At 42.4% G+C, this 15,210-nt stretch overlaps 1 protein-coding gene across 3 annotated transcripts in view; it reads right to left on the bottom strand.

Moving 5' to 3' along the window:
* The window catches only part of CHRNA2 (cholinergic receptor nicotinic alpha 2 subunit), a 47,967-nt gene that overhangs the window by 13,194 nt on the left and 19,563 nt on the right, over positions 1–15,210 (bottom strand). For all 3 annotated transcript variants that reach the window (XM_033939894.1, XM_033939895.1, XM_033939896.1), the window contains 3 exons: positions 7,059–7,210; positions 5,842–5,886; positions 1,528–1,637 (listed from right to left, as the gene is read on the bottom strand). In XM_033939894.1, coding sequence (XP_033795785.1) covers positions 1,528–1,637; positions 5,842–5,886; positions 7,059–7,210 — 307 coding nt within the window. The remainder of the gene's footprint in view (positions 1–1,527; positions 1,638–5,841; positions 5,887–7,058; positions 7,211–15,210) is intronic.

Here is a 15,210-nt window from a genome sequence, read left to right on the forward strand (position 1 = left end):
AGACAGAAAGACACACAGACAGGAGCCAACGAGAGAGAGAGAGACAGAAAGACAGACAGCGGCCAACAAGAGAGAAAGAGACAGAAAGACACATAGATAGCGGCCAACGAGAAAGAGAGAAAGACACAGACAGCGGCCAATGAGAGAGAAAGAGACAGAAAGACACATAGATAGCGGCCAACGAGAAAGAGAGAAAGACACAGACAGCGGCCAATGAGAGAGAAAGAGACAGAAAGACACACAGACAGCGGCCAACGAGAGAAAGACAGAAAGACACACAGACAGGAGCCAACGAGAGAGAAAGAGACAGAAAGACACATAGATAGCGGCCAACGAGAGAGAGAGAAAGACACAGACAGCGGCCAATGAGAGAGAAAGAGACAGAAAGACACACAGACAGCGGCCAACGAGAGAAAGACAGAAAGACACACAGACAGGAGCCAACGAGAGAGAAAGAGACAGAAAGACACATAGATAGCAGCCAACGAGAGAGAGAGAGACAGAAAGACAGACAGCGGCCAACAAGAGAGAAAGAGACAGAAAGACACATAGATAGCGGCCAACGAGAGAGAGAGAAAGACACAGACAGCGGCCAATGAGAGAGAAAGAGACAGAAAGACACACAGACAGCGGCCAAAGAGATAAAGACAGAAAGACACACAGACGGGAGCCAACGAGAGAGAAAGAGACAGAAAGACACATAGATAGCGGCCAACGAGAGAGAAAGACACAGACAGCGGCCAATGAGAGAGAAAGAGACAGAAAGACACACAGAGAGCGGCCAATGAGAGAAACACAGAGACAGAAAGACAGACAGACAGCGACCAACGAGAGAGAGAGAGAGAAAGAGACAGAAAGACACACAGACAGCGGCCAATGAGAGAGAGAGAAAGAAAGAGAGACAGACAGTGGCCAACGAGAGAGAGACAGAGACAGAAAGACAGACAGACAGCGGCCAAGGAGAGAAAGAGACAGAGGCAGAAATACACACAGACAGCGGCCAAGGAGAGAGAGAGAAAGACACACAGACAGCGGCCAATGAGAGAGAAAGACAGACAGCGGCCAAGGAGAGAGAGAGACAGAAAGACAGACAGACAAACAGACAGTGGTCAAGAAGAGACACAGAAAGAAAGAAAGAAAGACATACAGCGGCCAAGGAGAGAGAGAGACAGATAGAAAAACAGACAGACAGACACATCTATTCTAGCGCCCGTTAATGTAACGGGCTTAAAGACTAGTCTTATAATAAAATAACATGACAAGACTGGTTGGTAAGGGGGCTATAGAACTAGATAACTGATATCATATTAGCAGACTTCTTAAATGTGCAAAGAGAGTAGGAGATTTTATGAGAAACTGATTGTTTGCTGTAAAACCATAATGCTCCATTGCTTTAACCCAGTGGATCATAAACAGTAAAAAAAATAAAAATAAAAATCCTGCATTTGTAAACAGTAATTTGTACAGATGGCATTTCTGTTTTCATATTCTGAGTGTATCCATCTAGAACCCTCTTGTTTTGCATACTTGTTATACAGTACAATGTCTGGAATCCAAATCATCTCAGAGGGAACTCGTATCGAGGTGACATTGCCATAATCTGCAGGGTTCCAGCGTAGCTTGTAATCATGCCACTCCTGGAAAATCAAAGGCAAATAGTCATCAGACAGTTTATCTTGGGAGGGAGGGAGAGAACATCTCGAAAGAGTCACCTTCAGATTTTAACATTACATGCACCCTTCTGACTTCAGGTGCAACTTTCTTTAAAATATTCCCCTTGTTTTCTATCTCCTGTTACTCTATCTTATCTAGCTATGGGCAGCTTTTACGAAGCCGCAATAGTGATTCCTATGGGCTTCGCTGCATTTGCCACAGGAAAATTGCTACTGCGGCTTTGTATAAGGGGCCCTATATGTTCCACCTTTGCTTCCACCTTATGATATCCATTACCATGTTTTAATTGCATAGTGTGTTGACATTGTAAGTAGCAATCTATGCCATAATGTACTGTTATTTGAATATTTTTACTGCTGTAATAGTCTATTGCCTAACTTCAGGTTTTTTTTTTTTCAAAAAGGCAATAAATAAATACCGTATTTACCGGCGTATAAGACGACTGGGCGTATAAGACGACCCCCCAACTTTTAGTTAAAATATAGAGTTTTGTTATATACTCGCCGTATAAGACTACCCCTTCTTCCGCACACCTTCTCTACCGCCCCGGGTGCAGCACAGCCGGCCAGGTCCCCTTACTTTTGTGGCACTTCCCCAACCGACCGACAACAGCCCCGGTCCGACAAACCTCCCTGCCCTTAACCGCGAATCTAAATTACCTTCTGACTACCCCTTCTTCCGCACACCTTCTCTCCCGCCCCGGGTGCAGCACAGCCGGCCAGGTCCCCTTACTTTTGTGGCACTTCCCCGACCGACCGACAACAGCCCCGGTCCGACAAACCTCCCTGCCCTTAACCGCGAATCTAAATTACCTTCTTACAGCTGCTGTAAGAAGGTAATTTAGATTCGCGGCTACAGGGCAGGGAGGATTGTCGGACCCGGGCTGTTATCGGTCGGTCGGGGAAGTGCCACAAAAGTAAGGGAACCTGGCCGGCTGTGCTGCAACCGGGGCGGGGCGGGCCGCTCCTCTCCTTTGGTAGCCACTCGAACCGCGAGGCTACTCTCCTTCTCCTTATCTGCCCTGCCTGCAGCACAGAGCCGAACGGAAGTCTTCCCGACGTCAGCGCTGACGTCGGGAAGACTTCCGTTCAGCTCTGTGCTGCAAGCAGAGAAGGTAGGGAGAAGAAGAGCCGCGTACATCCAGAAGACTGAGCATCCAGCCCCGCAGGAGCCCCGCGACCCTCGGAGGCGTCCCCATGGGATCCTCGCGACCCTAGGGGCGTCCCCACGGGATCCCCGCGACCCTAGGGGCGTCCCCGTGCAGCTCTCTAAACAGTACCCGGCGTATAAGACGACCCCCGACTTTGGGGAGGATTTTAAGGTACTGAAAAGTCGTCTTATACGCCGGCAAATACGGTAGTTAAAATAAAATAATACATGAAGGGGCATAATAAAAAAAATGTATAAGTCTCCTTTTAGCCTAAGGCCCTAAACGCTGAAACTAGCAGCAGGGAAAATGTCCATTCTCAAAATAAAACATCTAAAATGAGGGTTTTTTTTGAGAATGGTCTGCCTCTACATTCAGCAGTTTAATCGCTCAGACCACCACTACGTCTAAACTTAGAACACATTATCAACCCAAAAATTGCCCAAGTCCCAAATGCCCAAAACAAGAACTTTTAGGCGAAGGAGGGGGAACTGGTGGCCCAAGGATTAGTGGGAGGTGCTCTCGCGTCGGACTCAGCGTGGTCTCAAAAGCCCGCAGAGACATCTCCATTCCATTCCCCGGAAGTGTCTCAGACAAGGGCATCACCGACGGGTCTGAGGCGCCTTGCATCCGCCTCAGTAAATCTTCAATATTGCCAAAGGTAGCTGTTCCAGAGCATCGCGAGGTTCCAGCGACGCTCTTTCCTCTTCGCTTTGGCATATTTAGGATTATATACCGGCAAAGTAGCGCCGGAATGAAATTTTATGAAGAACCTTTTACAAGCGGTAGCTCAGTAACCTGCGACCGTGGCCATCTTGGATCTCGCTCTCAAATTTTTTTTTTATTATTATTATTATGAGCCCCTTAGTGTGTATTTTTTTTTTGAGGGTGGGGAATGTGTGGTGCAGTGGTTACAGCTACAGCCTCGGCACCCTGAGGTTGCGGGTTCGAATCCCACACTGCTCCTTGTGACCCTGGGCAAGTCACTTAATCCCCATTGCCCCAGGTACATTAGAAAGTGGGAGCCCACCGGGACAAATAGGGAAAAATGCTTGAGTATCTGAATAATTTGTAATCTGCATAGAATTGTAAGATATGCAGAATATAAATTATTAAAAGATAAAATAAAAGTAAGTGTTTAAGAAGGCCCCACATAAGGATAGTTTCAAATAAATACAATAGATCAAACTGAGTGGGGGGAGGGACAGCAATGACTCCAGATGACCCAGTCTTTCTTAATGGACTATTGGTATGATCCGGCATGGCATTTTTGACATTCACAGGTTCTTAAGCCCCTCCTGCGAGAAGAGTAGCTTAATGGTTAGAACAGTGGGCTAAGAATTAGGTAAGCCCAGGTCAAATTCCCCTGTGGCTCCTTTGTGATCTTGTGGAAGTCACTTAACCCTTTTGTTGCTTAAGGTGTAAGCTTAGATTTTGAGCCCTTCAGAAGCAGGAAAATACTTGCTTTACTTGAATGTAGCTTGTATTGACCTACAACTGGTTCAAAGTAGATAAATAAACTATAAGCAAGGTTCCAATTCTGACTCATAATTTTTCAGGCCAGTGCTAATAAAATGTAGAAGTGAAGGAAATTGCCTCACTGGTACATAGCAGAGGTGTGCAATCAGTTTGGATGCCTTTAATGTTTAGGCTCCCTTTTATAAAGCCGTGTTAGGGTTTTTAAAAAAAAAATCACGATGAGAGGCACATCCTGTAGGCAATCAGCCGGCACCAGCACCTCTCCTTCTTTCCGGCCCTCTTCCCTGCTGGCACCCCTCACTGGCGCCTCTGGACCCATCTGAAGGGCCTTCGCGAATGCGAGATACCTGCGCATTTCTGGGTGCCTCGAGCTGCAGCCACTACCTTTTGTGTGCCACAGCTCGAGAAAGTTTGCGGGACACTACACTAAAGGAATTGAGAAAGCCTGGTTTAAAGTATTTTCAACAATCAGGAGACAGGTTTGACACATTTATTTTAATTTTTAATTAATCCAAAACCAAACTATGGAGCCTTCACAACACCATACCAAACTATGAACATGTTTTGGTGCCTCAATCAAAATTCAAAGGTTCTTTTCTAGAGGAGACTGAGAAGTGACATGATCGAAACATTCAAGATACTGAAGGGAATAGACTTAGTAGATAGACAGGTTGTTCATCCTCTCCAAGGTAGGGAGAACGAGAGGGTACTCTCTAAAGTTAAAAGGGGATAGATTCCGTACAAACGTAAGGAAGTTCTTCTTCACCCAGAGAGTGGTGGAAAACTGGAACGCTCTTCCGGAGGCTGTTATAGGGGAAAATACCCTCCAGGGATTCAAGACAAAGTTAGACAAGTTCCTGCTGAACCAGAATGTACGCAGGTGAGGCTGGACTCATTTATAGCACTTGTCTTTGACCTAGGGGCCACCGCGTGAGTGGACTGCTGGGCACGATGGACCACTGGTCTGACCCAGCTACGGCAATTCTTATGTTCTTATCCTCTGTTCATCCATCTCCTTGTCAATGCTGCTGTGGTCCATGGCGCAGCTCATAGGCATCAGAATGGGGGAGGCCACAGGGGCCATGGCCTCCCCAAAAATTGGCAGTCAGAACAGTCAGTTATGGCTCTACTCCCAGTTGCTGGAATTTTAAATCTTCGGGCAGCTGCTGCGCTGCATCAACGAACAGGAAGTCACTGCAGAATGAAGACTTCAGGGCAGGCCTGCTCATTTACGCTGTGCGGCGGCTGCCCGAAGACCGGGGATGGTAGGTGGGGGAGTCGGGAGCTGGAGAGAGAGTTTTGTCACAGGATCTTGCTGGGTCTAGGACGGAGCTTTTGCCTCCACCCCCCAAAACAAAAAAGCATTCCACTGCCTATAGTGCAGCTTAGTACTGTTAGTAGCCCTCTGCTTACTGATCCTTCAGCCATGAGGAGGTCCTCAAAGGAAGTCAGCTCTGTTTCATTTTACCGTAGTGCATAATGCAAACTACTATCTCCTCAGCAATTCTTCTGATAAAGCATTGCAGTAAATTAATCATTACCTGTTTCAGCCAGACATTTGTGGTCATCATTTGGTTCTTTTCATCCTGAAAAATAAAGTGAAGGCATAAAAAGAGTGTCTTAATTTTAATCTGCTTGAAAAAGAGTAATTTGTCCAAACTAAAATCAATGGTTGACGTAAAGGCCAGTTGATAAAACAACCTTTCTTCCCCTGACTTCCCCTCCTGTGATCCTTTCTGTACATCTCACCAATTAACTGCCTCCTGTCAGGTTTGTCGGCTATCTGCAATGGCCAGATGAGTTTTCCTATCTAAACAGAACAAGGTCTGATAGGGTAATGCATGTTTCTGATTTTAGTCAAGGTATTTGGAGGCTTAATATTGGATTTTGCGGTTCTAAAAAGCCAGGGATTGACTGTGGTGATGGTTTCACTGTATCAGCAGAGAGTGACTAAAGACAGCTTTGAAACAAGATTCAGTTGGTAGACCAGCTAGGCAGGCAGTAAATTGAAGATATACAAACGTAGATTTTCTAGGCAGCATTCATAATTTCTCAAAGTGCTTCACAGGCCTCAGTAATTAAAATGAGAGAAATATAAAATTGCTCACCTTTCAGGGGCTTAGGTTTTTCTGCTTACAGTTTGTCATTCAATATTTTTCACTGAATGAATCAAACACATCATGTGTCATCCCCATAGCTAGCTATTTCTTTATATATGTGCATTGCATGTACAGTACTTCTGGCTGCAGTAATTGCACTGACAGAAGAATGAAGCAAATTTGTTTTGTACCTTTGGATGTTTCAAAATAAATACAGGTTATCCTATTTTCCTATCCTTTAAAAAAGGTCTTTAGTTCTTGACTTCTTGGCCACATGAAATCATTGTGATAGTTAACTTACATACAAATGAAAAGAGGATATGGAAGATCAATGGATCATTACTGAAATCTATGGAGGACATGGAAGACCAATGGATCATTACTAAAGTCTATGGAGGGGATTTTAGAGTGCTGTAACAACCCCAGAACATCTTGTGTTGAAACTTAGAAAACCAGGTCTGGAACAGCATTGTTACGAGACTGCCATTATAGCAGGCTAAATAGAAACCACAAACAGCAGCAAAAAAGGTCTGATGGACCTTCAAAGTAACTAACTTCTGTCTCGAGCACTGAACTACCAATCATATGCCATATAAATAATATAATTGAAAAAAGGAGGGAGTCTCAGTGTGAAGAACCAGCAGGCTGGCATCACTCACCACATCTATCAGTTGAGCAATGGACAATCCAAACTTGACAATGACAATATCAGAGGTATTGGGCACAGGCCGCGACCACCTATTGTAATCAGAGAAGAGGTCTTTGAAAAGGTGCTCTTCAGCATTCAAATGGGTCTTGACCAGGCAATATACTGTGAAAAGAAAGCCAGAAGGACAGAGGTAAAGATCCATTTTGTTTGTTCAGAAACTTCATAGCTAGGATGATATTTTTGCTCCATGCTGAAAGTGACATATACACTGTGAATGAAGTTTCAGGCATAGATATCATGGGCTTGATTTATTTTATTTTATTTTTTTACTTTCTTTATTGATATTTTGAACTTTATAATGTATACAATTGAAAAATCAGAAAAACTATATGAAAATACATTATTAACATCAGAATTATTACATTAAACAATTTTTAATCCCTTCTTAACCTAATTATAAACAGTAATGATGTATATTATACTATCAATATTATAAAAATGAAAAAAAAAAAATTTATTCTTCCAAATAAATATTCCACCTCCCTCCCCCACCCTCCAACCCACCCTGGATGTGCAAAGGAATCTAACATAAAAAAAAAAGAATCACTTTAATTATAATGTGACAAAATTAGTTAATGGACCCCAAACCCCATTAAAGGATTTGATAAACCCTAAACGTTCTGCCATAATCTTTTCATATTTATATGTTGCACATACAGTTGCCCACCAAAAACTAAAATTAATCCTATCATGATGTTTCCAATTAGATGTGATCATTTGAACCCCTATTCCTGATAAAATCATGAAAGGCGACTATTATTTTTATCCAAAGTGGGTTTAACATGAAGAATCGTTCCAGAAATTATTGCTTCATATGTCAAAGGAATAGAGGATTGAAGAATATTGTTAATTTGCCCCCAAATCGACTTCCAAAAACCAAGTATCAATGGACAAAAAAACAAAAGATGATCCAAAGTCCCTATATCAATATGACAATGCCAACATCTATTAGATTTAGAACTATCTATTTTGTTTAACCGAACTGGGGTCCAAAAAATCCTATGTAATAAAAACAACCATGTTTGTCTCCTAGATGCTGACATTTTACATTTTAATCTCCAAGTCCAAAATCGTGGCCAACGAGAAACAGAAATATACTGTTTTATCTCGATACTCCAAATGTCTCTAAGACTATTTTGGGGTTTTTTATTTAAAAATCCAGAAATCAATTTATACCACTGGGCAGCCTGATGTCCTATTAAATCTGTTTGGTAGCAAAGGATTTGCAAGCTGAAATAAGTTTTTACATTTTTCCATTCAGGGAACCCCATCTGAATAGCCTGCTTCAACTGTAAGCACCTATATTGTTGAGTCTTCGAAATACCAAATGAATGCTGCAGTTGTGAAAACTCAAGCAGATTACCATTAGAAATAAGATCATCTAATGTCCTAATATTTGCCTGCATCCAATTCTTCCAAGCGATCCCAGCACCGCCTATTTGAATCTTGGAGTTTAACCATTCACTCAAAGTATAGTTAAGGTCTGGAACACATTGCCAGAGGTTAATGTAGCTGGTTTAAAAAAAAGATTTGGACAAGTTCCTGGAGGGAAAGTCCATAGTCTGTTATTGAGACAGACATGTGGGAAGCTACTGCTTGCCCTGGATCAGTAGCATGGAATGTTTCTACTGTTTGGGTTTTTGCCAGGTACTTGTGACCTGGATTGGCCACTGTGAAGATGGGTTACTGGGCTTGAAGGACTAATGGTCTGACCGAGTATGGCTGTTCTTACGTTCTCTATCACTAGTGGGCTCACAATATAAGTTTTTTGTACCTAGGGCAAAGGAGCATTAAGTGACTTGCCTAGGGTCACAAACAGTTACAGTGGGAATTACACTCACACTCTCAGCTCACTGCTCTAATCATTAGGGCTACTCCCCCACCAGGATGCCCAGCTCTGTCTAAACCAGTGTGTCGCAAACGTTTTAAACTGTGGCACACTAATCTCGGGGCTGCGGCTGGAGGGCCCCTGGAAATGCGCAGATGTCGACACGATAATGTCATACGCATGCGTGATGTCATCACATCAATGCCCACGCATGCGTGGATGCCCTCCAGCCACGGCCCTGATCCTCCTATTACCGCCAGTGGGGGAGTGCTGCAGAAGGAGAGTTGAGGAGAAGGAGCAGAGGCGCTGGCGAGGAGGAGAAGCACAGGCGCCGGCTGACTGACTACAGGATGTGCCTCTCACCGGCACCTCGAGGCACACCTGGAATCTGCCGGGGCACACAGTTTGCTATACACTGGTCTAAACAGAGGCTCTCATAGTGTTTCTATATTGCAATTTATAGCCTGTTTTTTTAAATTAGTGTGGCCAAAGTGGTATGCGTAGATCAAACGTGTATCTACAATACATTTTGACAGTGTCAGGGTTACCTGTGCTGGGCATGAGACTTCCTAGAAAATAGAAACAGAGATAAATGAAAGCAGATAAATACGATCTGGCCATTTAGTCTGCCTAACCATGCCATCTTCTACCCCCTCTTCTCCCTTAGAGAGCCAACATATTTGTCCCAAACTTTCTTGAATTCTGATATGCTTTTTTGCCTCCACCACTTCCTCTGGGAGACTGTTCCATGCGGTGGCATAATTGACACCCAGGGCCCATCATTTTTTGACACCCCCCTCATCTATATGGAAAACATGATTTTTAGTAACAATCCACATATTGCACAAGAAAAGTATGCCTAGAAAAAGGCAACATCTTGCATATTGCAGTGAGCCGTAGAACATCAGTACACCCATTGTAAAACTAAACAAGCCAGACTAGCACAGATTGATCCTGCACAGGCAGTGCTAACATAGAACCATGTCTTTCCCACACACATAACATAGAAAACACATTTACCCAGTATGGAATATGAAATCAAAAACTACACCCCCCTTTTTATAAAATCAGCACGATTTTTAGCACCGGTCACAGCGTAACAGCTTTGATGCTCATAGAATTCCTATAAGCGTCGCAGCTGTTACCACTGTGGCTGGCGCGAAAAACCACACTACAGTTTTGTAAAAAGGGAGGGGGGGGTGTAAAATGGAAATATGTAGACAAAAGTTCAACTGAACCACCAAGAAGCTGTACTCTACATACAATGCAACACTACAGAAACAGTGATGCATGTCCCCTAATATTGTGCAAAATATAAAGATAGCAGATGTAAATTTGAAAAAAACTGTGGCCGGTGATTTAAAAAAAAAAAACCCTACTGTGGCTTCATAACCACCACCCCTGTTTTATGAAGCCACATTATGCTTTCTCATCACCAGTTGTGGCAGTAAAAGCTCCGGCACTCTTAGAATTCCTATGAGCATTGGAGTTAATATCACCACGGCAGGCAATAAAAAAGCCTGCCTCTGCCCCTTCTCTCCTCCCCGCTTCCATAAAGCGAGGGCCTTTTTGAGATGCAAATACAGTAACACAAATTAAAAGTCCTAATATATACAAATGAAACCCTAATGCCAGACTCTGCATGCATGTAGTAAAACGCCAGCGAAATAGAAACAAATGCATAGACAGCAGATGTAAATTCTCAAAACCAACATATTTCATTTATTAGGTTGAAAATAAAATCATTTTCCCTATCCTTGTTTTCTGGTGATTTTATTTTTCTACACATGTTTTCCTAGTCGCTGGTTGCACTGCCTTCTGTCTGTGCCCTTAACTCTATTTCCAGGGCCTTCTTATCAATTTGCTATTTCTCTCTCCTTCACTTTCTGCCCTAAATCCATCTTTGGCATTAATTTTCAATATTTAGCTTTCTTCTTCCTTCTCAGTTCTATCTACTATCTTCCCTTCCCATCTATCCATGTGCACCTTCTCCTTCCTCTTTCTGCCTTTTCCTCCTCTCCATCTATGTGTACCATATGCCCTCTCTTTCTTCTCCCCTATTCCCATTTTTTCTTAAACAGCATTTTTTCCATCTCTCTTCCCTTCCCCATCCCTCTCATTCCTGTGCAGCCTGTTGTTGCCCACCCGGCCTTCACTGGGGTAGCCATAGTGCCGAGACGGGTCACAAAGCCAACATAAGCGCGCCACTCGAAAGGGAGAATGACAAAACTATACAAGTCAGGTTCATTACAAAATTCAAACAGTAAAAAAAAAACAACAACTCTCAAACAGTTCTGGCTTTTCAAGGATAAGTTTAGTTTTATTCTATCACCTTTTCCAAGGGTGATAAGCTCAGACTTTCAGGTATCAAGCAGGCCTCATTATTCTGCAAGCAGAAAGCAAAAAGAAAACAATCCTGGCTTCTAACCATTCAGCCAAGCTTTTGTTAGTCCCACAGAGTTCAGCTCTTTCTGGGCTGCTTTACTCTCCAAGCAGGCCCAGGAATTAATTATCAGCAAAACAAAATAATTCTCAAAAGAAAATCCAAACATTATGACTGTGCTTAGGGCTGGCAAAAAGGCCATTTTCACAATCCTCTTTTAGAGAACAGTGGCTCTTGTGGCGTTTTGTGCCATTTTCACAAGCTCCGTTCAGAGAAAATTGTCATCACTATAACACAGCTCCAGTAGACTTCATTCCACACATTTGTTTCTATCAGCAAATCTAACTCCTGAGGATGGCCGGTTGACCGAAACACAAACTGAGTCGGGTCATTGAGTCAATTCAGTCATTGTAACACCACTGTCCAATAAAGCTTGACTTGTTATTTACAATTTAAGTTTCAAGTTTATTAATATTTTGATATACTGATCATCACAAGTATCTGGTCGGTTTACAATAGTAAGAAATACAAATTATATATATATATATATATATATATATATATATAAGTTATATATATTAAAAGCAAAAAATAAAAATAGGGGAGTAAGATCGATACAAAGACTTAATTACAAAGGGTATGAGACATAGGGGAGAAGAGGAAAGGACAAGTTTTTAAATTACATTGTATAAATAAAAATAAAATGAGGAGAGGAGGGGAGGATAAAACAAGATGAAAAAATGAGGTATCGCTTCCTGGAAGCGTTTTTGTTGTCCTGTTTTTATTTATGAACTTAATTGGAATTTTGATAAGCATCTTTAAAGAGGAATGTCTTAAGGAGTGTTTTGAATTTGTTTAAGGAATTTTCAGAATGAAGATTTGTTGGCATGGCATTCCAAAGGGAAGGTGCGACAACAGAGAAAATGATGTTTCTGGTATAATATAAATCTTTGATTGGAGGGACTGTTAATAAGTTCTGATTGGTGGACCTGAGGGCCCTGGAAGGGGTGTGTGGAATTAGATGTTTGTCAAGGAAGGCAGGCTGATGAGAAATCTTGATCTTACAGGCTAAGAGAATAATTTTATAAATTGTTCTATGAGAGACTGGTAACCAGTGAGATTCTCGTAGTAGTGGGGTGACATATTTTTTAGCTTTATGAATGATTTTGATCGCTGTATTTTGAATTAGTTGTATTCGAAGGGTTTCTTTTTGGGTTATTCCATGATAGAATGAGTTACAGTAATCTATATGTGAAATGATCAGAGAGTGGATTAGGATTTGAATAAAGGGGGTTCTAAAACTGAGGTTATGGACCGAAATAGGCAGAGTTTATAAAAACTACACCTACTTTGTTGTCACCCACTCCATTGTTTGCTGATGTTCTTCTCATGAAGGAATTTTTTTTTTTTGTTATTTCTACTGAGCCACCAAATGTGGCAAGAACAGATGAAGCAAATAATACTAGAGAAGGAAGATCTTACATCCCAGGAAAGAAGAGCAACAAGGATGCAGATCACACTAGGCAGAAGCAGCTTGAGTGGCTCTAGCAATAATGTAACAGTGACCCTAGAACCAAAACAAGAGGCTGGGAAGGACAAATATTGACACAATCACCAGCAGCACCAAAGCTAGAGATGGGTCTGGGTGGTGGAGCTTTTTCTGTTATTTATTTGTATCTGGGATTAATAGAACCCACTGGATTCAAGACAGCAGGCTGGGCAGTGACAGGGCCTGATGCAGGCAGTGAGAGGAGTGACAGCAGCAGTCAAAACAGAGATGAGCAAAAGGAGAAAAGGTTTTTCTCGCTTCTTGTGTTTTTGTATGTAGGGCAAAAAGAAGCCACTGGAAGGAAAAAAAAAAAAAAGGAAACAGGCTATAACATTTTGCAAAACCTCAACAAGAGACTGCAGCAAAAAAAATGTGGGCCTACATTGTTTCATGGAGTTCTGTATAGGGTTACCAGATGTCTGGATTTCCCCGGACATGTTCAGGGGTCAGGATGACTTTTCAAAACCCGACACTTTGGATTTTGAAAAGCTTCCCGTCAAAATCACATAGGGAAGGGGCATCCGCGTGAAATCACTGTGTGCGCAGATGCCATCTGGGGCTGGGGCTGGGGGTGGAACTGGGCAGGCTTGGGGCGTGGCCATGGGTGCGGATTTTCCTTTGGGAAAATCTGGTAACCCTAGTTCTGTATTCAGTCCTCCTCTCAGTCATGTGGAAAATGAGAAGAAAACAAGCAGAGGAAACTTTGCCTTTAGAAACATCAGCTTTTCTTCCAAGTTTAATAATAATAATAATAACTTTATTCTTATATACCGCCATACCCATCGAGTTCTAGGCGGTTTACAACAGTTAACAAATGATCTGCATTGACAAGCTTATTTACAACATGTTACAAGCAGATTTACAAATAAATTACCTGTAGATTTACAGTAGATTACAACAATTTTCAATTTACAACAGTCTGCAATGAAGTTACCAACAATTTACCGTAGTCTGCAATGAAAGGAGGATGTATAACAGTTTAACTGAAATTGTGGATTAGATCGAACTAGACAGGGGCAGTGGAGAGCGGGTCAATGGGGGATCAGGTGTCGGAGGAATGGGTTGGGGGTGGGGCCGGGGTTATGTGAGGTGAAGGGATTAAATAGGGGTCGTGTTTGTTGAATAGGTAAGTTTTTAGTAGTTTTCTGAAGGCAAGGTAAGTTTAGTGCTAGCCAGGCACAATGGGAACTCATTGTGTCCCCTGTTCACTGATCATGATGGTTGATGGGCAAGAAAGGAAATGCTGGAAACCATGGCATGATATGAACAGATTGTGTATTTATGTGCCCAGTATGCCAATGAACCTCGCTGAACTCTGTAAGGTACCACGTCACAGAAATTCATGCAGGGCTCTTGATTGCAGAATGTATATGTGGGGGGAGGGGGGAATTTTATATAATTTTCCCCATGCTCCACATTTAATATGTGGCAAAAAAACTGTTCTAAAAATGTGTGAGGATATATATAAATAAAAATTAGTTTGCACTAATAGTGTAGAGGAGTAACCTAATGGTTTCCCACTGAAGCTCCCTGTGACACTGGGTAAGTCACCTAACCCTCCATTGCTTCAGGTGCAAAATAAGCATCTGTATATAATGGTTCTGAATACAAAAATTGGTTATTGCTTTTAAATTTGCAGCACTCAACAAAAGGCTGCAAATTTGAAAAAGAGGCAGCTCCACTGCCACCAGGAGCTGCCTCACTTGACCCAGCAATGTCTGGGAATGGAGAGAAGCTGACCAGTATGGGAGAGTTGTTCCACCCACAACAATCTTTTAGTGTGGTACCATTTATGGTGACATGCCTAGCATCATAAGACCATAAGATTTGCCGCTGCTGGGTCAGACCAGTGGTCCATCATGACCAGCAGTCCACTCACATGGCGGCCCTTAGGTCAATGACCAGTGCCCTACTTGAGTCTAGCTTTATCTGCATATGTTCTGATCCAGCAGGAATTTATCTAACCTTTTCATGAATCCCTGAAGGGTGCTTTCCCCTACAACAGCGTCCCATTGCTGATCAGCATGAGACATAAGGTGCAAGCCAAAGGCATGTTTCTTAGCACGCTTCTTTGTGCAATTCTTTGAGCAGTTCCCAGTAGACCAGAAAAGAGCAAAATTTACCTGGTGATATCTGTATACAAATCTCCATTCAGAGGGCTGCCATCCATCAAGTGTCCACATCTATTCATCCCATTCAACATCCATTACAGTTCTTCTTATGCAAGGTAATCTCCAACCAATTAAATTTATACCTTCCATATCTCCAATTGACCTCACATCTTGAACCCCAAAATGAAGCAGTACTATGTATTATTCATATTCTTTCTGGAACTCTTAAAC

The sequence above is a fragment of the Geotrypetes seraphini genome, chromosome 3, assembly GCF_902459505.1.
Source record: "Geotrypetes seraphini chromosome 3, aGeoSer1.1, whole genome shotgun sequence".
Lineage (NCBI taxonomy): Eukaryota > Metazoa > Chordata > Amphibia > Gymnophiona > Dermophiidae > Geotrypetes > Geotrypetes seraphini.